The sequence below is a fragment of the Ranitomeya imitator genome, chromosome 9 (genome assembly GCF_032444005.1).
Source record: "Ranitomeya imitator isolate aRanImi1 chromosome 9, aRanImi1.pri, whole genome shotgun sequence".
In the NCBI taxonomy this organism is placed as follows: domain Eukaryota; kingdom Metazoa; phylum Chordata; class Amphibia; order Anura; family Dendrobatidae; genus Ranitomeya; species Ranitomeya imitator.
The window spans coordinates 144,543,550-144,570,945 of record NC_091290.1 but is presented as its reverse complement, the minus strand read 5'-3'; the positions used below and the strand labels follow the sequence as shown (position 1 = coordinate 144,570,945).

Here is a 27,396-nt window from a genome sequence, read left to right as displayed (position 1 = left end):
CTACAGTATGGTGAATTTCTGCTTATAAAAAGTCCTGTAAAAATGACAGAACTGTAACCATCTGAGTATCACATCCCTACCTAGATAATATTCACCTTTTCCATACAGTGCAGAGTATTCACTACAGTTGTATCATTAGTGGGGCCTGCAGAGATATCCAATGTGTTTGCTTCTATACGTATAAATGACTTGTTCTGACATCATCACCGGTGTTCCTCATACATATAAGCCTGGATAATAAAGGGAACCTGTCACCTGAATTTGGTGGGCTCTGTTTACGGTCCGATGGGCGGTGTTTTCTGTTCTTTCATGCGCACCCCTTCCTTTCCCGCTGGACGCAATAGTGTCTTGAATTTGATTAGCTTTTCTCCATAGTACACGCGTGCGCAATGCAACCTTGCCTTGCGCACGCGCAGTATGCTTTGCCCAACTGCGGGCAAAGCCGAAAGAAAGAACAGAAAACACCGCCCATGGGACCGTAAACAGAGCCCGCCAAATTCAGGTGACAGGTTCCCTTTAAACCCAAAGTGGTCACAATATAATCATGATATCAGCCATAGATGGAAATGTCTCGGCACTGGAGAAATGTGACAAAAAGTAGTGATTGTCGGGGGATGGGATATTTCTGCTCTTTCTGTACCACATCCCACAGAAAGATTTGACTCACAGCTGCAAAAACCTCACTCAGAAGTAAGTTGGTGCAGTTTTCAAATTGATTGCTGATGAGTTATCATTAGTTTTCACTGGCTGCACAGTTTTGCAGGGAATCAGCTGCTGAGTTGGTTTATGTCCTTTTTCCCATTCATTTAGCCAGGAAAAGGGCAGGACATTGTCCTGTATAAACAATTCATGCGCTGATGGCCATTTATTGGACATTAACCCATTGACGTCCTATGATGTGCAGTGTCCATCATTGAGTGTCTCCTCCTGTTTGGTGCAGGTTCTGGTGATGAGCCTGCACCTTTACCGACACATGTCAGCTGATTTCATCAATTGACATGTGTGTCTAACAGCCACGGGTGGAATTGCAATCCACCCATGGCTGTTAGCATGTTAAATGCCAAACCATGCCCGTCGGTGCCCGTGTCACATGACTGCGGGTCGCCGATAGGTTAGCATGACAACCTGGGGTCTGTAGGAGACCCCTGTGGTTGCCAATGCCAGATCGCTATGAGCGCCACCCAACAGTTGGCGCTCATAGCAAGTGAGAATTTCTGCTGCATAACGGGTGATCAAAACATCCTGTGTACACCAACATGGTATCAATAAAAACGGCAGCTCGGCGCACAAAAAATAAGCCCTCACCCAGCCCCAGAGCATGAAAAATGGAGACACTACTGTTCTTTGAAAATGGCAATTTTTTTTTTACTTTTGGAATTTTTTTTCACCATTTAAATAACAAAGAACCTATGCATGTTTAATATCTGCAAACTTGTAATGACCTGGAGGATCATATTTGCAGATCAGTTTTAGCATTTAGTGAACATGGTAAAAAAAAACAATTGTAGAATTGCACTTTTTTCCCGGTTTCCAGTACACTATTTGGTAAAACCAATCATGTCATTCAAAAGTACAACCCGTCCCGCAAAAACATACCCTCACACGGCCATATTGACAGAAAAATAAAAAAGTTATGGTTCTGGGAAGAAGGGGAGCAAAAAAACAGAGATGGAAAAACGGAAATACCTCTGGTCCTTAAGGGGTTAAATAACTGTCAAGTGGCTTACATGTAACCTAGCGGTGATCAATTAACGTCCATGATTGGCTCATGATAGCCTGAAATAACTGATAACAAAAGATTGAATTTACCTGAACACTAACTGCAGAGATGAGATACATAAGGCTCTGCACAATATCATGGGTATTACAATTCAGCGAGGAATTTCCTGACAGCTCCAGAAGTACTTGACCTTGATATTTGTATCTTTCAGTGATGTCAGAAGTTCTGCGTGACTTATGTTATCCTCAGAATTTATAGTTGGTGATCTATTAATCCAAGGTTTTTGGGAAACTTACTGATACAGCAGCTTCTTTCCTCCTCAGTAGTAACAGAAAGGTACGCCACCATTTTCAGGTAAACCCCAAACGAGGGCGTTACACTTAAGTTAAAAATCCGCCCTATATTACCACAGTATTAAGGGTCTGCCTACCCATGATGTGTCTGCTGAAAGTCAAGAATTTGGGGGATTCGGGTGCAGACATGTTGTAGGTTTGCCTCAGATTTTAAAGTTTTTCTTTGCAGTATGTGGATGAGATTTCATCAAATATCTTCTGCACCAGTGGTTTTGTAATATGCATCGTCTTGCCTGTGTGAACATACATAAAGGTTGTTTTACAAAAATTGCCTCTATGTTGGATTGTCATATAACCTCTGGTCAGTTCCAAGTCAGAATCGACATTCAGTTCTGTTCAAAGATCTTCCGCCGAGGAGATATGACAATCACTCCGCACATCAAAGAATGGCACCTGGAGTTGTCACCATCTCGAGCCCATGTTACAGTACAAAAGGGTAGAAATTAGGATCCTGGCTTGAATCAGCATGCACGGACAATATGAGACTACATAACTGTGTGAACGTTGTCTTTAACGCCTTCACCACCAAAATAGAAAGCTTCTTCAGTTTCACAGATATCCCAATTAACCCTGTGTCGAAGGAGGGGGTGGGCTTGGCACCAAAAAATCAATATCCTCCTGCCATCATTTGCTGTAATTTTAATTCTCCGAGAAGCAGTGAATCGCTTTCACTTAGACCCATGCAGTACAACCAATCTATCAACAGATTACAATTTTGCTTAATTTTAATGTGGCTAACTTAAGATGTTGTATAGTAAATTTATGCAACTGATCACAGTTATTAAATTACTGCATCTGCAAAAGAGGCAATCAACCCCGTTATTATAGTTGCTGTGCGTGGATGGTAAATGTCAAGGATCTACCAATGCACTGCAGGGAGGCACGGTATTGTTAAAGATGCATAAAATATCAGCATTTTTTATATGCTTGTGCATTCAACAAAGACTCTCATCATAATTAACTGGTGTGGAAATAAATAATTTTTACAAACTACCTTGGATACAGTTGTGCATCGCCGCAGCCCCCCCGTTAATGTCTCAGCGCAGATCCGTGATATTTAAACCTTTTTGTCGTCTCTTCTTTTCCAGCTCACGTACGCAATAAAATATTTAAACCTTTACATTGAGATTGGGAAATTGTATTGTAAATTCTGATCCTGGCACTAAAAGCTAATTTATTATGATAAATTTAATTGCACGTTTTTACGGTTTGGCTTATTGCTGACTTTTGTTTTCTGACTCTGGTGATTTACAGCTGTATCGGCCATCTTCTGTAGCCCCTTTTGTTGTTTTTAATGTCGGTCTGAATCGGTGGGTATAGTGTTTTGTTTTTTTTAATTTATTGTGCAGATCTGTCTGCGTCCTGCACGGATGTGGTTCTAAGGGTGACCATAGATGTCTTCACTGACACCAGTGGAACTGAAGACATGTTCCTTTTCATGAAAGCACTTCGTTTTTTGAGTTTTTTGTGGCCCTCTGTGTCATTGTATGAGCCATAAAATCAAGGGTATATCCAGTATGTACACACAGAACTGGTTACCAGGCGTGATATAGCACAAGAAGTAACATTCTGCCAATGTTCTGTATGGAATACAACACATTCTGTCCCAAAACGCGTAGATGCATCTGCTACTTTCAAAGGGATAACATATGACATATGTGTCTGAGCATATACTATAACTCCACTCCTCAACACATTGGCATTAGATGTTTTTCAGGAAATATATACCGTACACTTCCCAAAGAGACATGACACAATGAAGTAGCACAAAAATATTCCAAAAATATTGGTTATTAGTGTTCAGTCTCCATTCATCTATCTTTACTGATATTCGTGTACTTCGACTTTAACCATTGTAATTCCCATCTGTTAAGAGTACAGACCTTTATGTGCAGCTTAGTTGGGACCAGAGAGCAGATCTCTCCAAAATCGTTTACCTCCCGTATAAACACGCACCACGCCTCTGTGCAATTCTCTGAAAAATGAAAATGTTCTGAAATGAATCCTATTTTTTTTGTCATTCCCATCTGTCCAACCTCCTCAGCATCCCTGATCTGCTGCAGTTGCCAACTCAGTATTGTCTTATAGAGCTGACGCGACCTCTTATGAAGCAGAACTGTCAATCGTCGCGTGAGCTGGAGGGATGATTGACAGGTCAGTTTGTAAAAGATTCTATTGCACTGAGCCCAGATGAAGGCGATGATTCTGTTCTGGAGAATGAAGCGAAAGACAGATCCTTGACTGTTACTTGTTCTACAGTCACTTTCTGTTTTTTTCCCCGCCTATTCTAATGTTATACCTACAGAAGTTTCATTACTGAGGCTGCTTAATCCATGAATGTGGTGGCATCATTGTGACTTTCACGACTACGTCTGATTGGACAGAGAATGCGCTAAGTTGTGTATATTTTTTATACAAAGCCGCTTTACGTCAACATTTATTTTATATGTTTAATGCAAACACACATTTTCATCTGTAAAAACAAACACTATTAAGAGTTTAATGCCTCACCGGCAGGAGCTGGAGCTCTGCCGAATAGCACCATTCAATTACTGAACGTACATGATTTCACCACAAACCGCACACTTCCTAAAACATCGCCCCTTTCCCTCCAGAAGCCGAGATTCTCTGCTCACCGGAGAACAGTGTAATGTGTCTAACTGGCAGAGCCAGGGTTAACTTTTACTTACTGAAATCCCTGCTCCACTCTGGCTAATTTTCAGAAACAAATAAGGAAATACTCAGCCGGCAATACCTCCATGTTATTATCCAATTGCACAAACTTTTCTTAGGGTATGTTTCCACGGTCAGGATTGCATCAGGATTTGCTCAGGATTTGACGCAGGTAAAATCTGCACCTGAGGTCACTGGCAGGTCACCTGCATCTTTCATGCGTTTTTGGTGTGTTTTTTTCATGCAGATTTATGAGTGTTTTTGTAAGCTAAATAAAGATATACAAAAAAAAAGAGTTGTGATGTCATTTCTTGTCTAACCACAGATAAATAGCTAGATCTATAGATATATATGATCGATCTATAGATAGATATCAATCGTATCTATCGTATCTATCGTATCTTATCGATCTATTGTATCTATCTATCTATCTATTGTATCTATGTATCTATCTATTGTATCTATCTATCTATTGTATCTATTATCTATCTATCTATTATCTATCGCTATATCTGTCTATCTATAGATACAGTTAGGTCCATATATATTTGGACAGAGAAAACATTTTTCTAATTTTGGTTCTAGACATTACCACAATGAATTTTAAACAAAACAATTCAGGTGCAGTTGAAATTCAGACTTTCAGCTTTCATTTGAGGGTATCCAAATTAAAATTGGATGAAGAGTTTAGGAGTTTCAGCTCCTTAACAAGTGCCACCCTGTTTTAAAGGGACCAAAAGTAATTGGACAATTGACTCCATGGCTATTTCATGGAAAGGTGTGGGCAATCCCTTCGTTATGTCATTCTCAATTAAGCAGATAAAAGGCCTGGAGTTGATTTGAGGTGTGGTGCTTGCATTTGGAAGGTTTTGCTGTGAAGTAAACATGCAGTCAGAGGAGCTCTCCATGCAGTTGAAACAAGCCATCCTTAAGCTGCGAAAACAGAAAAAACCCATCCGAGAAATTGCTACAATATTACGAGTGGCAAAATCTACAGTTTGGTCCATCCTGAGAAAGAAAGAAAGCATCGGTGAACTCATCAATGCAAAAAGACCTGGGCACCCACGGAAGATAACAGTGGTGGATGATCGCAGAATAATCTCCATGGTGAAGAGAAACCCCTTCACAACAGCCAACCAAGTGAACAACACTCTCCAGGAGGTAGGCGTATCAATATCCAAATCTACCATAAAGAGAAAACTGCATGAAAGTAAATACAGAGGGTTCACTGCACGGTGCAGCCACTCATAAGCATCAAGAATAAAAAGGCTACACTGGACTTTGCTAAAAAAACATCTAAAAAAGCCAGCACAGTTCTGGAAGAACATTCTTTGGACAGATGAAACCAAGATCAACCTCTACCAGAATGATGGAAAGAGGAAAGTATGGCGAAGGCGTGGTACAGCTCATGATCCAAAGCATGCCCCATCATCTGTAAAACACGGCGGAGGCAGTGTGATGGCATGGGCATCCATGGCTGCCAGTGGCACTGGGTCACTAGTGTTTATTGATGATGTGACACAGGACAGAAGCAGCCGAATGAATTCTGAGGTATTCAGAGACATATTGTGTGCTCAGATCCAGCCAAGTGCAGCAAAACTGATTGTCCATTTGTAGTATGAAACGACGACCAATGACCCAAAACATAAAGCCAAAGCAACCCAGGAGTTTATTAAAGCAAAGAAGTGGAATATTCTTGAATGGCCAAGTCAGTCACCTGATCTCAACCCAATTGAGCATGCATTTCACTTGTTAAAGACTAAACTTCAGACAGAAAGGCCCACAAACAAATAGCAACTGAAAACCACCGCAGTGAAGGCCTGGCAGAGCATCAAAAAGGGGGAAACACTGTGTCTGGTGATGTCCATGAGTTCAAGACTTCAGGCAGTTATTGCCAACAAAGGGTTTTCAACCAAGTACTAAAAATGAACATTTTATTTAAAATTATTGAATCTGTCCAATTACTTTTGGTCCTTTTAAAAACAGGGTGGCACATGTTAAGGAGCTGAAACTTCTAAACCCTTCATCCAATTTTAATGTGGATGCCCTCAAATGAAAGCTGAAAGTTTGAACTTCAACTGCATCTGAATTGTTTTGCTTAAAATTTATTGTGGTAAGGACTATAACCAAAATTAGAAAAATGTTTCTGTCCAAATATATATGGACCTAACTGTATATCTATCTATAGATAGGTATATCTATAGATAGCTATATAGATATATCGATGGATAGATCGATATACGATAGATACATAGATAGCTAGATCAATAGATACGATAGATCAATAGATAATAGATAGTTATACCTATAGATAGATAATACCAGGCCCGATGTTTAGTAATAAACATAATAAAATGGTAATAAAGAGTTAGGCCGGGATCACATATGCGAGAAACTGGGACGAGTCTCGCATCTTAATACCCGGCACTGTCGCCGGCACTCGGGAGTGGAGTGTGCGGCTACATATATTTCTATGCAGCTGCACGCTCTGCTCCCGAGTGCCGGCCGCAGTGCCGGGTATTAATGGGAACCTGTCATCCCCAAAATCGAAGATGAGCTAAGCCCACCAGCATCAGGGGCTTATCTACAGCATTCTGTAATGCTGTAGATAAGCCCCCGATGTATCCTGAAAGATGAGAAATAAAGGTTATATTATACTCACCCAGGGGCGGTCCCGCTGCGGCGCTGGGAAAGGTCAGAGAGGCCCGACGCCTGTGCACTGCAGTACTTTGCCTCAACAGGGCAGACAAAGGATGCCTGCGCCGCAGCATGACTACAAGAAGAGGACGTAAGAAGATGGGAGGCCCCGTACCGCGACGCCCATCATACCGGGACTGCCCCTGAGTGAGTATAATCTAACCTCTTTTTCTTATCTTTCAGGATACATCGGGGCTTATCTACAGCATTACAGAATGCTGTAGATAAGCCCCTGATGCTGGTGGGCTTAGCTCATCTTTAATTTTGGGGGTGACAGGTTATTTAAGATGCAAGACTCGTCCGAGTTTCTCGCATGTGTGATCCCGGTCTTAAATAAAGACACATACACATGAAATCTGTGTTAGGCCGCGGTCACCCTTGCAAGAAACTTGCATGAATCTCGCACCTCAATACTCGGCACTGCCGCCAGCACTCGGTATCGGAGTGTGCGGCTGCATGTATTTCTGTGCAGCTGAACGCTTCAGTCCCGAGTTCCGGTGGCAGTGCCGGGTATTAAGGCGAGAGACTCGTGCGAGTTTCTCGCAAGTGTGACTCCGGCCTTATACGCAATATGTTTAATTTTTTTTAAAAATAGAAAAAAAAAATGGTGTGGGCTCCTGCGCATTTTTCTGCGCCAGAGAGGGAAAGCCAGCGACTGGGGGACCGATGTTTGTAGCCTGGGAAGGGGTTAATACCCATAGATCTTCCCAGGCTATGAATATCAGCCCGCAGCTATATATTTAGCCTTTACTGGCTATTAAAATAGGGGACCCCCCAAAAAATGACGTGGGGTCCCACTATAATGTATAGCCAGAAAGGCTACGCAGACAGCTGCGGGCTGATATTCATAGCCTAGGAAGGCACCATGGATTTTGGCCCCCCGGCTACAAATACCAGTTCCCAGCCACCCCAGAAATGGCGCTTCTGTAAGATACGCCAATTCCGGCACTTAGCCTCTCTCTTCCCACTGCCCTGTAGCTGTGGCATATGGGGTAATAAGGGGTTAATGACACCTTAGTAAGGTGCCATTAAGCCGGCTTAGTAATGGAGAGCCGTCAATAAGATACCTACCATTACTAATCCTATAGTTGGTAAAGGGTTAATAGGTCACAGGCATGCAGAATAAAGTATTTTAATGAAATAAAATACCACACAGTTTTGACATCTTTATTGTACGCTCATTCCTGCAATGCCCTCGTTCTCTTGGAAAAAAATAAAAAATAATAAACCAACAGTATACTTCCTGTTCCGACGTAGTCCATTTAATAACGAGTGTTCCACAACGAGTCCGGCTCTGCTACATCTGGATGCCTGACATTCAGACATAGCAGAGCTTGTAGATGATCGCTGGAGATAACTCTCCGGCGATCACCTACACTGCAGTGTTCTCACAATCAGCTGATCAGCTAGCCGTGAGAACCAGCCTAGTGACAGGAGATAACCCCAGGTCACGTGCACGGCAGTTCTCGCGGTAAGCTACCATGAGAACTGCAGTGGACGCGGACTTTGGGCGGTGGGACAGGTAAGACCTTATTTAAATTAGGAGACATGCGTAGCAAGCTGCATTTACGCAGTTGCTACGCATGTGACTGATCATTAGATGCGATTTTACCGCATCTAATGATAGTCTATGGTAAATTTACGGTGCGGCGATGGAGCGTCGCCGCATTGTAAACAGACATGCTTCGTTCTGAAAAGACGAGCCGCATGTCCGTTTTACGTGAGTCTGCCGCAGGTGTCTTTTAACGCATAGTGGAGACGGGATTTCATGAAATCCCCTCCACTATGCTGTAACATCTGGACGCTGCGTGGTTGAAGCTGTGGCTCTACGTAGCGTCAAACACGCAGCGTTTCCTGACCGTGGAAACACACCCTTATGGTTTATCAACACAGGAATTGTCCACTGCAGATTTTGCTGCTGAAATGCAGATTTCACCCTTTGCATCGCATGTTTTACATATAATCCAGTTTCTATGTCGAATACAGACTTTTAGAACTCTGTCGAGTAAAAATCTTCCTGATTTTATCCTCTGAGGGTGGCACCTGACTGTAAACCTGGAGACTTGTGTCTTCTGTGCAGGACATTAGCGCATGACCCATGGCGATGGAGATTTCTAAAACTTTACTTGTGACTAAATACTGATCTGTTCATAATCCCTGGTGTCTTCAGCTTCTTACACATTATATACATCATGGTCGTATACACCGTACAGCACATGGTATCCTTACACTCATCCACATTTTTACAGTTGTGTATCCGCGCTTCATATTGTTAGCGGCTTCTCCATCGCTACAGTTATATTTAGGAGACTTGTGTCCCCGGCGCTGGGAACTCGCTCCTCGCTGTCAATCAGAATAGATCATCTAAGATATTTATCTAAGCACTAAGACAATATTTGAGCAGAGGTCTTTTAAAGGTTTGCTAGAACAAATATCCCTGCCTCACATATGCCGGTTGCTAGTTCGGCCCCACACTAATCTGTTTTGCTGAAAGCACAACATGACTTGGGAAGTCCCTGTCTGTTATTTGCTGAAGGGGTGGAGAAACTGTCTGAAAATCCTCAAGGCCAAATTGGAAACTCTCAGTTTCCCTCTTTCTGTACATTGTGAATCCAGGAATTTGTATATTGAAGGTGTTAGTTATTATGAAAGATTTCAGGCAGATTTAAAGGGATCAAGTTCAATGCCATAAAATATCAAAACAGCCAGTGCTAGCCTCTGTCTCTTCTCGACCCATCTACCCATGTGACCACTGCAGCCAATCGCTGGCCTCAGCGGTAATGCTGATATGGACAACATGAGACGGGATTTCCTGCAGCAGTCATGTGGGTAGGTGGCATAAGACCGCTGCAGAAAGGTAGCAAAATTGAAACTTATGGATTTTATATCATGAAGGCACAATGCATGTCACTCAGCAGTATCACACGCTGACATAGATGCTGTACACCACTTCTGTCCTCCAATGGTTGTTAGTCTGTGATATTTCTACTGCAGCATCTAGTGTGATCAGTGACTACAAGCGGGGTCCTTCCTACCTGCTCTATCGTGCCCCTGCCTTTTCCTTGCAGCTGTGAGCACAGTGATGTTCAATGATATATCTGTAGTGCTTGGAATATACAAGACAATATGGATCCGACACCGTGTGCGAGTGCAGCCACATACGCCGCAGCATGCCATGCAGCATTGGAGCTTGCCGCTGTATATTGTGTGCCGATACTATACGTACAGCGCGTGCATGTTATTGGGACGCTCTTGCAGCACACACACTGATTGCTATTTTGTCCTACTGCAGCTTAGAAGGAGTCTGGTCTCGGTTCTGGAGTTTCTTGCCATCCAGCATTAATGGTTTCAGCTGACAGAACGTGTTTAATGTAAATACGCTGTCACACACCCTCCTGTAATTGACAAGAGCAGATGATTAGCAGCTTTCTCAATGGTGTTTTTGCATAATCTTCCATTTGACAGAGCTCCGCAGCGCCTTTATGTTGTCAGAGCGCCGCAATCAGCAGCGGATTTTTTTTCCTTTGACAACATTTAGTTTGTCATTATAAATCTCCTAAGTGGTCATTTAACATGTTTGGTATGCACTGAGTAGAATGAAAGGATTATTGGAAAAACATTGTGGTTTTACAGAAAAGTTTGCTTCCTGCATCTACACAGGAATTAACCCATTAAGGCTTGGTGGATACAGCTGCATCCTGGCAGCAAGTTATTTTATCAGTGCTTATTCTATCCAAATGCCCAATGAACATTTCAGTCCTGGACCTGCAGGCTTCAGCGTTCTGTGAAGGGGACAGGTGGAAAGCCAAAGTCACCCTATCTTTTCTAAGCTTATCACCATGTGACTTCATAAACACCTCGGACTGCTTACAATCCAGCTTCCTCTCTAGTTTTCCCCTAGTAAGTACAGACAGAGAAATGTATCTAAATCCACAGTTTGCTGCATATGTTGATGCTTTATATCTATACGGAGTTATAGATCCTGCGACTTTAGTTCAGCCAGAACATCTTGCAAAAAAGCCTCGTTTTTTTTCCCTTTCATGCTACAAAATTGTAGAAAGCAAAAGGATACAATAACATTAGCATATTTGATGCATTTTTATGCGGATTTGTCTGCGTTTTTATAAGCTAAATAAAGATATATTATTTAACAAGAAAAAAAAAGAATTGTGATGTTATTTCCTAGTCCAACCTCTTCTTTTACATTCTCCATTTAAGACCATAATATCATTACATACTATGTTCAAATATAATGTTTACACACACAAAACAAATATAAGTGAATATAATATATACCGTATATATATATTATATGTATATATAATACCAAGCCCGAGGTGACCTGGTGTCGGCCAGATACCGTCATTAATACAATTGTAAATACAGAGTTAAATAGAACACACACACGAAATCTGTATGGAATGCAATATCTGTTTAATTTTCAAAAACTTTATAAGGGTATGTTCCCATGGTCAGTAAACCCTGCCGCTTGGACACTGTGTTCATCCACAGCGCCAAACCCTCAGTGGCCAGATGTTACAGCATAGTGGATGGGATTTGAAGAAATCCCATGTCCACTATGCATGCACTGGCGCCCACGGCTTCTCTGCAGAGACGGAAGACATGCGGTCCATCTTTCCAGACCGCAACATATCAATTTATGTTGCGGTGACGCTCAGTCTCCACAAGATAAACATCCCCTTACAATGTATTGGGTGCTGTGATTCCGCTCAGTTCAATGAACACATGCGGAATCACCTGCTTTCAAAAGCCGGCAGCGCTTTGGATGGAGCGGACATGTGCTGCATCCAAAGTGCTGCCGGTTCCTGACCGTGGAAACATACCCTAAAAAAAATTGTGTGGGCTCCCGCATAAGCCAGCAGAGGGAAAGCTGACGGCTGAGGGCTGATGTTAATATTCTGGGAAGGAGCCAATAGCCATAAAGGTTCCTAGGCTATTAATAGCTCACAGATGTTTGCTTGGCCTTTACTGGCTAGTGTGCAGGGGAACCCCAGAAAAAAATTAACATGGGGTCCCCCTATAAAATTGAGCTAGCAAAGGCTAGGCAGACAGCTGCACTCTGATATTAATAGCCTGGGAAGGGGTCATGGATATTGGCACCCCCCAGGCTAAAAAATCAGTTCTCAGCCTCCCCAGAAATGGCACATCCTATAGATGCTCCAATTCTGGCAATTAGCCTCGCTCTTCCTACTTGCCCTGTAGCAGTGGCAAGTGGGGTAATATTTGTGGGTTTGCTGTCACCTTTGTATTGTCAGGTGACATCAAGCCCATGGACTAGTAATGGAGAAGCGTCTATAAGACACCTATCCATTACTAATCCTATAGTATGGTCAATAAAGACATAGCCAGAATAAAATCCTTTATTAATCTTAATTAACCATAATTACTGCATCGCCTAATCCCCGAATCCCTCGACCTCCTGCAACAAAAATAAAATTATAAACCAACACACATAATCCCTGTCCAATGTAATCTATTTAATAACGATTGTCCCACGATGATCTCACGTGTAGAACAGTCACATCAGGAGATGTGACCATTCTACAGGGCCTGCGGTGATACACTGACAGGAGATAATCCTCCTGCAGTCCATCACTGAGAGTTGACCAGAGTTCATGCGCTCATTTTATGGCACCGCTGTGTGGGAATTTTCTCAGGTAGCGGTGCCACAAGTGACAGCACAAAGTCTGGTGAATTCTCTCACAGCGGCGTAGAGATATTAGCTCCTGTCAGTGTATCGCCGGAGCCATGTAGAGCAGTCATATCTCCCTATGTGACTGTTCCACACGTGAGATCGCCGTTAGACACTCGATATTAAATGGACTACAGAGGAAAGGTAAGTATATGGTGGTTTATTATATTATTTTTATTGCATGAGGTCGAGGGCGTCGGGGAATTAGGTGTTTGGTGAGTATGAATATGTATGTGAATATGTAAGTGTTTTTTTGTTTTTTTTTTTACTCTTGAACACAGTCACCGGATGATGGGACTACTCTCCCATCATCAGCTCACGCTGTCACTGTTATATGTGACCACAGACATGGCCGGATGGGAGCAGTAGTCCCATCAGACAATGCCTGGCTACAGACACACGCAGACAGACACACAGCCGCGCACACACCCAAAGACCCGCGCACACAGATTCACACACACACCCGTTGACAGACCCGCACATATTCTCCGCTCACACATGGTCTCCGCCCACACATATTCTCCGCCCACACACTCTTCCTCCTTCCTTTCTCTAGCGTTTTTGGCACACAAATCCGCTTCTGGATTCCCATTGATTAACATTGCCTGAGCACTCTTTGCGGATTTGATGCAAATCCGCATGGAAAAAACGCTGTGGATCCACAACAAAATCCGCAACGTGTGCACATAGCCTTAGGGTATCTTTCCACAGGCACAAACCGGCAGCGGTTTGGACACGCTCCATCCAAAGTGCTGCCGGCTTTTGAACGTCAGTGATTCCGTATGTGTTCATTGAACCATGTGGAATCACCGCATCCTATACATTGGACTGTGATATTTATCTTGCGGAGACTGAGCATCTCCACAAGATAAATAAACATGCTGTGGTCTAGAAAGAAGCACCGCATGTCTGATTACGCAGGGAAGCCGGAGGTGTCCCTGCACGCATAGTGGAGAAGAAATTTCATAAAATCCCATCCACTATGCTGTAACATCTGGCCACTGCGGATGTACGCAGCGTCCAATCCGCAGCGTTTACTGACCGTGGAAACATACCTTTATGGACCTTGCAAGTCTGGTCTTTTAAACATACCCTTATGGACCTTCCACGTCTCGCCTTTTATAACATTGACTTTATCAGTCTTGATGTCTCCGGTTATTGGTGTATGCGGACGGGGATGTAGGCACTAATCTCAGATCTCACTTGTAAAGCTGTAGCAAATGATTTTCCAGACGGGCGTATTTAGCTTATAACCGATCCCAAGGCATCAGCCTCCAAACTTCTTATTTATAACACTGCACTCGTTGCACAACCCCCAGAGATGTAAAGGCCCAGCTGACTATTAACAATCATTACAGATGGTGAAAATATAGCTATGAATCAGTGAGACATTCTGAGCAGTGCTTGAGTCATTTCATGTTTAATGGAAACTTGAGCTCTATATAACCCGATATAAAGGGACATCATACCGGCAAAATCTTGTTTCCAAGAGTCAGCAGCACAGTACGTGAATAATGCCATGTTACTGCATACACATCAATAACCGCGGCTGTCGCATAGAGACGTTCACCAATACCATACGTGTAAGACGTTCTTATAGAATTTCAGAATATCACTGCCAAATGGGCAGTAAAACAAATGATCAACACATTACATTAATGACATACATGGTTATTTTTTGTGTAAAGGTCCTGAAGGCCAGAGCCCATCACTGTGTTGGGAACAGAAGTTCAGCCTGGAGTACTTTATCTTTAATGTAGTTCTCGGTTGAGACCGATTGTCCTTAATCCAGATTGATTCATAAAGTCTCATTACGTCGTTACATTAATACCCTGTAAAATAAAAGTTCACCTTTATTGAATCATCTTTTTTTCTGCATCAGTTCTCTAATCTATCTCCATAGATTTGTAGGGTATAGCTGATATAGATCTGGATGGTGACAAGGGTTAGACCAGTTTAGTAGAACATGTACTTGTAGCTGAGGAACGTGTGCATTCATCAGAGCTATCGGGTCGATCTTCTTGTACCTGGATCAATGGACGGCCGTGTGATCCCTCTCACAGTCTAATGTGTTTGAGGACCCACATACCAAGACATTTCTCTGTCCTGCAGCCATTTATCTTTGAATGTCAAATTGCAATAATTAACCATTATTGATCGTAAATTCAATTAACTTCATTAACACAAGTCACGGTGAGGGTCCTGTAAGGAAAATCTCCTGACAACGGTCTACTATCTGTGAATCTTCTCTATTTGGTTAAAGAGGAATTTGCCTCTTGGATGTAAAAAGTTAACATGTTAAACATGTTAAACATCGCAGTTTTGAATAAATGGTAGAATTAAAAAAAAAATTATGCAGCATAAGTAATATATGACCCTTATTATTTCACAAATAAGGTGCACGCAGAAACCTCTATATGGCCATATTGGATAGCATTCATTGCATTCTACGACAGCTTATTTTTCTTTTCTATGGGCAGAGAAGAGAAAGCCACTGCCAAACTCAACTTTTGGTGACATTTCTCCCCTGAAAGTAAAACAATCAGACATTGAAATTTCAAGTCCTTGTTCCTTTACTTCCCAACATTATCAATCGGAGGAGAGTCGGGACGCCCCCCGCCCCCCCCCCCCCCCCCCGTACGGATCAGATGATTGATGGATTGGACTGATTTTCACCTAATGTATATGAGAGACTTAAAGGGGTTGTCCCATGTGCAAAGTACAGTACATTATCTACTATATAATTGTCTAAGGGTCACTTCCATCTTTCTGTCTGTCCTTCTGTCTGTCCTTCTTTCTGTCACGGATATTCATTGGTCGTGGCCTCTGTCTGTCATGGAATCCAAGTCGCTGATTGGTCTCGCCAGCTGCCTGTCATGGCTGCCGCATCCAATCAGCGACGGCCACAGTCTGATTAGTTCCTCCCTACTCCCCTGCAGTCAGTGCCCGGCGCCCGCTCCATACTCCCCGCAGTCACCGCTCACACAGGATTAATGCCAGTGGTAACGGACCACGTTATGCCGCGGGTAACTCACTCCATTATCGCCGCTATTAACCCTGTGTGTCCCCAACTTTATACTATTGATGCTGACTATGCAGCGTCAATAGTAAAAGGATCTAATGTTGAAAAAAAAATAAAAAATCAATATATTCTCACCTTCCACCGCCTTTCCCGCTCCTCGCGACGCTCCGGTAACCGCTCCATGCAAACGGCAGGTTCCGGTGGTAAGGATGGTATGCGACAAGGACCTGCCATGATGTCACAGTTATGTGACCGTGACCTCATCACAGGTCCTGCGCGAGAAGGACCTGCCATGATGTCACGGTCATGTGACCGCAACGTCATCATGGGTCCTGCACTACCAACCCTGGGACCGGAAGCTGCTGAGTGCACCGCACACAGGCGACATGACTACAAGGGCTCCCTCGGAAGGTGAGTATATGTTTATTTTTTATTTTTTAACTTGTGACATACGTGGCTGGGCAATATACTACGTGGCTCTGTGCTGTATACTACGTCGCTGTGCAATATACTATGTGGCTCTGTGCTGTATACTACATGACTGGGCAATATACTACGTAACTGGGCAATATACTACGTGGCTGGGCAATATACTACGTGGCTCTGTGCTGTATACTACGTCACTGGGCAATATACTATGTAACTGGGCAATATACTACGTGACTGGGCAATATACTACGTGGCTGGGCAATATACTACATTACTGGGCAATATACTACTTGACTGGGCAATATACTACGTGGCTGGGCAATATACTACGTGGGCTGTGCAATATACTACGTGGACATGCATATTCTAGAATACCCGATGCGATAGAATCAGGCCACCATCTAGTAATTAATAAATCTTTGAATAAAAATAAGTTTTGCAATTGGATGTGTTAAAAAACAATGTTACCGTACTGAGATAATCTCAAAATATGTGTCCCTGTTGTGTACTGTGTAATGGCTGTATTTCACCGTACAGGAACGTGGGTGGGGGGGAACAAGAGTATACAGACATCAAGCACAGTATCGTAGCCCATTCTTTTTGTGAGGCAAAACATATCAATGCCTGTTTTTAAGCAATATTTTACCTCAAAGAATTATTTGTGATCCCTTACTATAATATCTGTATACTTTTTTGCTTCCTCCCCTGCCCAGGAGATGTAGTATGATCAGACCATGTTCTTGTACCGTCACACTATACGATTTACCTACGATCACGACCAGCGATACGACCTGGCCGTGATCGTAGGTAAATCGTAGTGTGGTCGCTGGGGAGCTGTCACACAGACAGCTCTCCAGCGACCAACGATGCTGAGGTCCCCGGGTAACCAGGGTAAACATCGGTTTACTAAGCGCAGGACCGCGCTTAGTAACCCGATGTTTACCCTGGTTACCAGCGTAAAAAAAAACCAAACAGCACATACTTACATTCCGGTGTCTGTCCCTTGCCGTCTGCTTCCCGCACTCACTGACTGCCGGCCATAAAGTGATAGCACAGCACAGCCGTGACGTCACCGCTGTGCTCTGCTTTCACTTTACGGCCGGCAGTCAGTGAGTGCGGGAAGCAGACGGCTAGGGACCTGACGGACACCGGAATGTAAGTATGTGCTGTTTGTTTTTTTTTTACATTTACGCTGGTAACCAGGGTAAACATCGGGTTACTAAGCGCGGTCCTGCACTTAGTAACCCAATGTTTACCCTGGTTACAAGCGAACGCATCGCTGGATCGCATCGCTAGATCGGTGTCACACACCGTTTCTGTTACTGTGTAGCACAAGCAATTAGAAGATCACAGCTTCAAGTCTCCTAAGGATACTGTTGAAGCAAATGAAAAATGTAAAAAAAAATTAAAAAAAAAACCAAATTATAAAAGTTCAAATCACTCCCTTTTGCCCCATTCAAAATAAAGCAAAAACCCCCACATATTTGGGATCACCGCATTCAAATACCCGATCTATCAAAATATAAACGTAATTAATCTGAACAGTAAACGGCGTAATGAGAAAAAAAATCAAAACACCAGAATTACTTTTTTTGTGGTCACCGCAACTTTGCAATAAAATGAAATAACGGGTGATCAAAACATTGTATCTACACCAATATGGTATCAATAAAAACATCAGCTCGAAGCACAAAAATAAGCCTTCACCCAGCCCCAGATCACGAAAAATGGAGACGCTACAGGTCTCGGAAAACGGCTCCATTTTTGTTTTTTTGTTTTTTTTTTCAAAACTTAAAATTTCTTATTTACCTTTTAAAAAAGAACCTATACATGTTTGGTATCTGCAAACTCGTAGTGACCTGGAGAATCAGAGTGGCTGGTTAGTTTTAGCATCCAGTGAACTAGGTAAAAAAACAATTGTAGAATTGCACTTTTTTTGCAATTCCACTGCACTTGGATTTTTTTCCCCATCTACCAGTACACCAGTGGAAAAATCAATGGTGTTGTTCAAAAGTACAACTCGTCCTGCAAAATACAAGCCCACACACGGCCATATTGATGGAAAAATAAAAAAGTTATGTCTCTGGGAAGAAGGGGAGTGAAAAATAAAAAGCAAAAAAATGGAAAATCACAAGGTGATTTAGGAAAGGCCAGGTCATTAGCCCCAAACATCACCAACATGTTACCAAATCGCCCTTTTTGATATGGAGCATAATTGTTTTGACAGTTTCATACCTTCCAGAAGATTTTGGTTTTCTAGTAAATACACCTTTTGGGCATGGCTGGATAACCTAATGGATTGTTAGTAGTGATGAGCGAATATCTATAGCGCTTACCGAATAGCTGCATCAAGAACCCGGATACTTGGAGCGCTCCTGGTAATCAGCTATTCGGCGCCACAGCTGCATGTGTCGCGGCTGTGTGACAGTCGCAACACATGCATGGAGAACACATGCAGCTGCGGCGCCGAACAGCTGATTATCGGGAGAGCTCCAGGTATCCGCGTTCCCGATGCAGCTATTCGGTGAGCGCTATAGATATTCTGATAAGCTCTTATCCTAAGCTATTCGCGCATCCCTAATTGTTAGTGCTGCAGAAGATTCACTGCATAGAAGTAATTGTATTAAAAGTTCTCCTTTATTTACATTTCTGAAACCCATTACTAGAATTTTCCTAAATGCATGAGGTAGGTTATCTAGCAACGCCCAAAAGGTGTATTTTCTCCATAACCATATTCTTCATCAATAACAACATGCTTGAATTGGCCAAATTATGTGCCCAGTGTCTCCATTATCTAGCGCAGTACTGCAAATCATATTTCATATATTTCATGTTTACACTCTATAGCGCCACAGCGTGCAACTTTATTTGTTCATGATCTTCGTCAAGCTCCATTCGTGCATCATTGGCCCCTGTAATTTCCCACCAACGTTGCGTCCACAGACTCATGATTCATGGACCGGCCTTAGGTCTCCCGGCCTAAACTCCATAGCCTCATAAGCATGTTTGAGGCTGTCAAGTTTTGGTCAGGAGACATGCGGCAAGTCCGTGCATTGAGGTTCGTATGTCGTCTTTTTTATTTATTTTTTGCTTTCTTCCTATCATATCTGCTTTCTTCAATAACATTTATTGAAATCTATTCAGTAATTTCTCTTTATACCAATCTGGTCATTATACGCGCAGTATTTTTTTCTTCTTGGAGAAAGAAAATCCATATATTCTGCATTTCACACAATATACAATTTCTCGTACAAAAGGAAAAAAAAAACATTGACGGAGGCGTCAGTAGCCTTTGTGACAAAAGAAAAGACAGATTCTTGTGGCTGGGAATCAATTTGTGTTGTAATCGGCCATAGTGAACGTGTTATGATACAGGAGCGACAAGCATCATCTTTAATCACAAAGGAAAATCACCCAGGAAGTACCAGGCCACCCCTGTGGAGAGGTTACATGTCTGATCTATCTCTTACCGTCTCCTCCTCCCCATGACTTTATCATTTGCAGGTTTATTATTTAACCCATGTGTGAGGCAGCAAAGATTAGATCGACTATTCGGCACCTTTAAGTGCCCTTGTGAGCTGATAACAATACAGTAATGTTTTGTAATGACATGTAAGAAGAGTGCATGCTGAGCAGTCAGCAACCTGTTAGTGGGCTGGGGACACACTATGCTCCTGTCATTACTACTAATAAAGTTATAAGATTCAGGCGTTCTGGATTAGCTCAGAATATAACGTGAACCTTTCATTATTGCATTCTCACAGACCTGGAGCAAAGCTGACCTATTGCTTTCTGATGTAAAGTGGTTGGCATTTTTTATTTCCTTTTTTGTAAGTCTGATTGGTTCCTCTGACCACATGTCGACTGCATTAGTCTAAAATTTCAGTACATCCTCTATAGCACATGAACTTGACTCCCTGCTGTGACGCGCAGGCCTAAGTGACACAAATGAAAGGTTTAAAAGCTGGCAGCCAAAAGCCATATAGAAAAACATGATGGTTCTCATACTGGGCATATGGCATCAAATGTCACCGAGCCAAAAGATTGGATTATAACAATATTCAAAATCTAACTAAAAAAAAATCCATGTTAGTTGGACATTCTATCACAGGGGAAATAAGAAAAAAGTTTCAGGCACTTTCGGTTAATTTTTATATTGATGTTTGATTTAAGGACTAGATGGGAATTAGCAATTTTTGCAATAATTGCCATACCCCTCTGTAATCATGGTTAAATGTATTCATGGTTAGACTAATTACAGAAAGGATAATACCCTTTTAAAAAAATCTATTTCCCACAATCCCTTGTGAGACAGGCTATTTGGGGTGCAGTGGGTTAATGAAAATGAATTAGCAGTACAGGATCGGCACCTACATTACTTAAAAGTGATTATAAGCTTTTAAGCCATTTTCTTTATACTCGGAAGACACATACAAAATCTAAATCATTTTTTAATTTATTGTAATTGATGTAAATTTCTTTCATTGTCGGAATCATATTGATAGTTCTCTACTTTATGTTTATTAAAGGTTGAGGATCAGAAACGTTGTGGGTAAAAAAATGTGTGCTTAATTTAAATTGTGAAACTGTCTGTCAAGAAATGCATTAGGGGTAGAAAAAGCATAAGACATATTAATTGACAGACAGGAACTGCTGTCTCTAAGGTTGATACAAGTAATTTATTACTTTAGAAATGAATGCCACCTCTAGAATGTGCTTCATTAATTTCAAATTTAGTTTTAATTTCAAGCTGTTGCCCCTTGAGAAGAATAAGGTGGCAAATTATGTTTGAAGAGATTTTTTTTCCTTTAGCTATTTTTTCTCAGAGAAGAAACACCACAGTTTAACTGTTTATTATTAGACATAATTGTACTCTTATATTGTCGTCTTTAAATATAACATGAAAGAAACATTATTGATATTATGAGGTCACTGCCTTTTCTGATGTTTTTTCTTTACATTTTTGCAGCGTATGTTTCAGACGAGTTGAAGGCAGCAGCCCTTGTTGATGATGATGGTGAAGCTGAGGATGCAGTCGTTGAAGGCGAGCCATCAGCAAAATATACCTGTCCTGAGAAGGAATTCACAAATAACTCTCCGAGCTACCAGCACTCTCCTGCTGGAGAATTCTCCAGCCATGAGATGGACAGCGAATCTCACGTCAGTGAGACCAGTGACCGCATGGCTGACTTCGAAAGTAGCTCCATCAAAAACGAGGAGGAGAGCAAAGAGATGTTGGCTCCTTTAGAAGACTCCAATGTGTCAGACAGTTTAGAACAGATGAAAGCTGTCTACAATAATTTCCTTTCAAATTCTTACTGGTCCAACCTTAGCTTAAATCTTCACCAGTCAACTTCAGAAAAGAACAATGCTAGTAGCAGCAGCAGCAGCAGTAGTAGTAGCAGCTGTGGAAGCGGAAGTTTTGACTGGCACCAGACAGCCATGGCTAAAACACTACAGCAAGTATCTCAGAGCCGAGTCCTACCTGAGCCAAGCCTTTTTAGCACTGTTCAATTGTACCGACAAAGCAGTAAACTTTACGGTTCCATTTTCACAGGTGCCAGTAAGTTCCGTTGCAAAGACTGTAGCGCCGCGTACGATACACTAGTAGAACTGACAGTTCACATGAATGAAATGGGACATTACAGAGATGATAACCATGAAACAGATAACAAAAACCCAAAACGTTGGTCAAAGCCACGCAAACGTTCATTACTTGAAATGGAAGGAAAAGAAGATGCCCAGAAAGTGTTAAAGTGCATGTACTGTGGTCACTCGTTCGAATCTCTTCAGGACCTAAGCGTTCACATGATTAAAACAAAACACTACCAAAAAGTGCCTCTTAAAGAACCTGTTACCCCGGTAGCAGCAAAAATTGTCCCAGCTTCTAGAAAAAAGCTCTCTCTAGAACTTGACCTTCCAAGTTCTCCCGATTCAACTGGAGGGACACAAAAAACAACAATTTCAGATGCAAATGAAGCTTTGCAAAAGAATTCAAATCCATATATCACACCAAATAACCGATATGGGCACCAGAATGGGGCCAGTTATGCTTGGCATTTTGAAGCTAGGAAATCTCAGATACTTAAATGCATGGAATGTGGCAGCTCACATGATACATTACAAGAACTTACTGCCCACATGATGGTCACAGGACATTTTATAAAGGTGACCAATTCCGCACTCAAGAAAGGAAAACCTGTGATGGAACCCCCTGCTCTGCCAACTTCTTTACTGGATGAAAAGGTACAGTCCGTACCATTAGCTGCCACTACATTTACACCTCCCGCTAATAATAACACTTCTCTTTCACCAAAACTGACTGTTGAAATTAAAAAAGAAATAATCCCAGATGATAAAATCAAAGACAAGGAAAAATCTAATGAAGAAGAAGAAAAGTTTGATGTCCCTTCAAAATACCATTATCTAACTGAAAATGACTTAGAAGAAAGCCCAAAAGGCGGATTAGATATCCTAAAGTCTTTAGAAAATACAGTAACGTCTGCCATTAATAAGGCTCAAAATGGTACTCCAAGTTGGGGAGGTTACCCAAGTATCCATGCTGCCTACCAGCTCCCAAACATGATGAAGTTATCGTTAGGCTCCTCAGGGAAAAGTACTCCATTAAAACCAATGTATGGTAATAGTGATGTTATGTCACCTACCAAAAATCAGCCACTGGTGTCACCGCCAAGTAGTCAGACTTCGCCTGTGTCAAAAACTAACTTCCATGCCATGGAAGAATTAGTCAAAAAAGTGACAGAAAAAGTAGCTAAAGTGGAAGAGAAAATGAAGGAGCCAGAGGGAAAGTATTCACCAGTTAAAAGGGCAACACCGTCTCCAAGTGGTAGTGAAATTAGTGAACCTCCCAAAACCGATGCTCTGAATGACATTGTATATAAAAGCCAGCAAAACAGTCCGATTTCACAAAAAAACAACTGCAAGGAAAGTTCAACTCTAGAGGCAGTTGAAAATGGCAAGGACCACGTGAAGTCAATAATAGGCAGCTTAAGCAGCAGCACAGCTATAATAACAGAGCACCCTCCAGAACAACCATTTGTTAATCCATTAAGTGCATTGCAGTCCGTTATGAACATTCACCTTGGCAAGGCAGCTAAACCCTCCCTCCCGGCTCTAGATCCCATGAGCATGTTATTTAAAATGAGTAACAGCTTGGCTGAAAAAGCTGCTGTTGCGACCCCACCTATCCAATCCAAAAAAACAGACCACTTAACAGACCGTTATTTTTATCATGTCAACAATGACCAGCCCATAGATTTGACGAAAGGAAAGAGTGACAAAAACTGCTCTTTGGCTTCAGCGCTTTTGTCACCTACATCGACATCTTCTGCATCTTCTTCATCTACAGTGACAACAGCAAAGACATCTGCAGTCGTGTCATTCATGTCAAACTCACCGCTGCGCGAGAATGCCTTGTCAGATATATCTGATATGCTGAAAAACCTGACAGAAAGCCACACATCAAAATCTTCTACACCTACCAGTATATCTGAAAAATCTGACATTGACGGTACCACAATAGAGGAACCAGAAGAAAACACACCAGCTCAGAAAAGGAAAGGGCGGCAGTCCAATTGGAACCCACAACATTTGCTTATCCTACAAGCCCAGTTTGCAGCTAGTTTGAGACAGACATCTGAAGGGAAATATGTAATGTCAGACTTGAGCCCTCAAGAAAGAATGCACATTTCCAGGTTTACAGGACTCTCAATGACCACAATTAGTCACTGGCTAGCTAATGTGAAATACCAGCTACGAAGGACAGGTGGGACGAAGTTCCTCAAGAACTTGGACACTGGGCATCCAGTGTTCTTTTGTAATGACTGCGCCTCGCAAATCAGGACACCCTCAACGTATATCAGTCACCTTGAATCACATCTAGGTTTTAGAATAAGAGACTTGTCTAAACTTTCTAGTGAACAAATACACAATCAGATAGCACAAACAAAATCCCCATCTGACAAGTTGGTGGCTTCCTCCCCAGAAGAAGAGACTGGAACTTCCTATCAGTGTAAGCTTTGCAATCGGACATTTGCGAGCAAGCACGCTGTGAAACTTCATTTGAGTAAAACACATGGGAAGTCTCCAGAAGATCACCTTCTGTATGTGTCAGAGCTAGAAAAGCAGTAGTATTTGCTTTTTCGTTTTCCATTTATTTTATGTTAAAATGACTGTAACTTGCTTTGAGGAAAATTGTCAGGAAAAAGCCTTAAAGCTACAATACTTGGCACACGTTCCGATTTTATCTCTGGAGAGTATGTTCCGTTTCTCTCTCTGGGGGTACGAACTGTTTTTTTTGTAAAACTGTACAGTGTTTAATAGAGGTGCATAATCAGCTGTTGTTACAGGTAACACACGAAGGTTATAATGCCATGGTAAATGTTTGGGACTCGTGTTAATCGGAATAGCTGTGCGCCGGACTGCATGAATTAACAGGACAGTTTCATTGAGCATTTATATCTAAAGCTGGTACACTATTTTTCATTTGACCTGTGTGCTAGTATTTTTCAGCATATGACCTTTAGCCCTCTGAGTACTTTGGAGCACTATTTTATGTTACTTGGGGGGAAGGACGCCATCTTTTTATTATTATTTATTTCTTTTCTAAATAAAAAAAAACTACTGGCTCAGATCCACTTCATTATTCAGTTCTACAGCTGCAGTCTTTTTTTATACTGAAATGACTATTCCTTGGGACCTTGAACACATTGCGGTGCAATGCGCAACTAACCCCTTATGCTTGGAAAGGGTTAAAAAAAAACCTGTATATAGTGTACAGACTCGCATTTTGGAAATTGTGATTGATGTGATCAGCAAAAGCCTCAAACCAGTCCTGAACCCACCTACTGTGGAACCCTCTGCGATTCTGACTAGTGTTTTTAGTGACCAATGCAGTACGCCCTTTAACATAAGCTGTGCCTATGTATAGTGTAAATTCCTTTTTAATTTACCTTTTTAAATGCCAGCTGAAAAGGATTTCTATTTCTGGCAATAAGAAAGGTTTTGCTTTCTTAAAAAAATTTTTTTCTGTTCTTACCCAAATGGTGTAAATTATTGAAAGCATACGACAAATAGCCTTTATAAAATATTCAAAAACTATTATTCTAGAGCAAAAATTAAGATTGTTTTACTATACATCTATATTGTTAAAAAGTTCATGTTTAAATTATACATATTTATTAGCAATGTAATATCATTTGCTGCCAATAATAACTAAATTCACAAACCACAGGAATACATAACTACGTAGCCGACACAATTATTTTTTTTTTCTTTTCTTGCACAATTTTTTTTTTTCATTAAATATTTATTAATGTGAAAAATATATTCTAATCATTCTCAGTGCTCAAAGGGTTAAAAAAAATTTGGGGGATAATTTAAGAACAGTGTACTGTATTTCCTGAGAATTGCTAATGCTTTAAAAAAAAAAATAAAAACTGTTTGTACTAGAAAACTTTGCTTACAACATGAAGAGGCATTCTGTAATATAACCTCTTTTACTTATTTATAAACTACCCTGGGTTGTTCGCCCAGATTGTAGAATGCCTTTTTATTTCATTTTTGTAAGTTTTTTTTTCCTGTTTTTGTTTTGTCTAATTATCTTCCCAAGATCCCATTCTGCCGCTTTATCTTAAAGCATATGAAAGGTAACCCGTGGTTACCGACTCACTAAGTGATTCTGTTCTTCTCCATTTTTGGCAGTTAATTTGCAGAAATAACTGACAGCTGACACCATACAAGGAAATGTGTATACAATATTGGCATGTAAACAGCACAGACACTGTAATGCACTCTGTGTCCTTTTTTCTGTTGTTGACAATGAAATATCATTATATGATTCTTCTTCATATAACCTTTTTTTTTTCTACAACAGCATTAAAAAAAAACTTGTCTTTTTTTCCCCCCTTTGCTATATAATCTTGATTCGCGTTCACAATGATGTCTGCAATGTTCCCAGGCAAACAAGGGTATTACTATTACATGGTGCATCATGGCTGCAGAGCAAATTGGTCCCCTCATTTACCTGGAGAGAAACTAAATAATCACATCACAGAAAATAAGTCGAAAGAATATTCATAGAGGAGTAAAGTTTTTGAAAATTATGGGGGCAAAAAACAGTTGTAATAGTTGGTTCAATGTGCAAAAAGGTATTCAAAATTCTAAAAACCAATGAGAGCTGTTCTAAGGGCTGATTTCAGAAAAGGAAACAAATAACGCACGGAGCTGAAAAGATATGAAAAAAAATTATCTTTTTTTCTTTCATTTTATAGAATAGGCTGCATAGACATTGCTGCAAAAAAAAAAAAACAACAGGGGAAAGAAAAACTTTATAAACGTTGCATTTTGTTTGGTTTGGTTTGCCTATTGATAGAATGAGTTGAGACTTACAACGTATAGACTTAGATGTAACTTAAAAGGGAATCTGAGAAAAATTCTCTGTGCAATAAATAAAATGCTGATTGACCATTAAGATTGCAGAGGTTGAAACAGATTTTATATGGTTTAAAAGGAGTAATTACAAAATTGAAAGTTATCGTCCTAGCGGTCGACACTACTATCCTAGCCTGGTGGACCAGAGTCCTGCAAATCTATCTGTCCATCTCTACTGATAAATCCAAATCATGATGAAATACAGCCTTTAAAATATTACCGGTAATTATCATTCCACCCTATATTTCACGTTATCAGTTTTTCTTATAAATATATTGCAGTGTGTATAGTCAGCACCATACTTCCGGCTCCTCGGGAATCTGATTGGAAGTAGAAG

The 27,396-nt window shown here is 41.3% G+C and overlaps 1 protein-coding gene across 1 annotated transcript in view; it reads left to right on the top strand.

Annotated features, from left to right (window-relative positions):
- TSHZ3 (teashirt zinc finger homeobox 3) overlaps positions 1-27,099 on the top strand; it is an 88,037-nt gene extending 60,938 nt beyond the window's left edge. The window contains exon 3 of the mRNA XM_069739310.1: positions 21,577-27,099. Within this exon, the coding sequence (XP_069595411.1) occupies positions 21,577-24,758 (3,182 nt within the window). The 3' untranslated portion in view covers positions 24,759-27,099. The remainder of the gene's footprint in view (positions 1-21,576) is intronic.
- Positions 27,100-27,396: the final 297 nt, after the last annotated feature.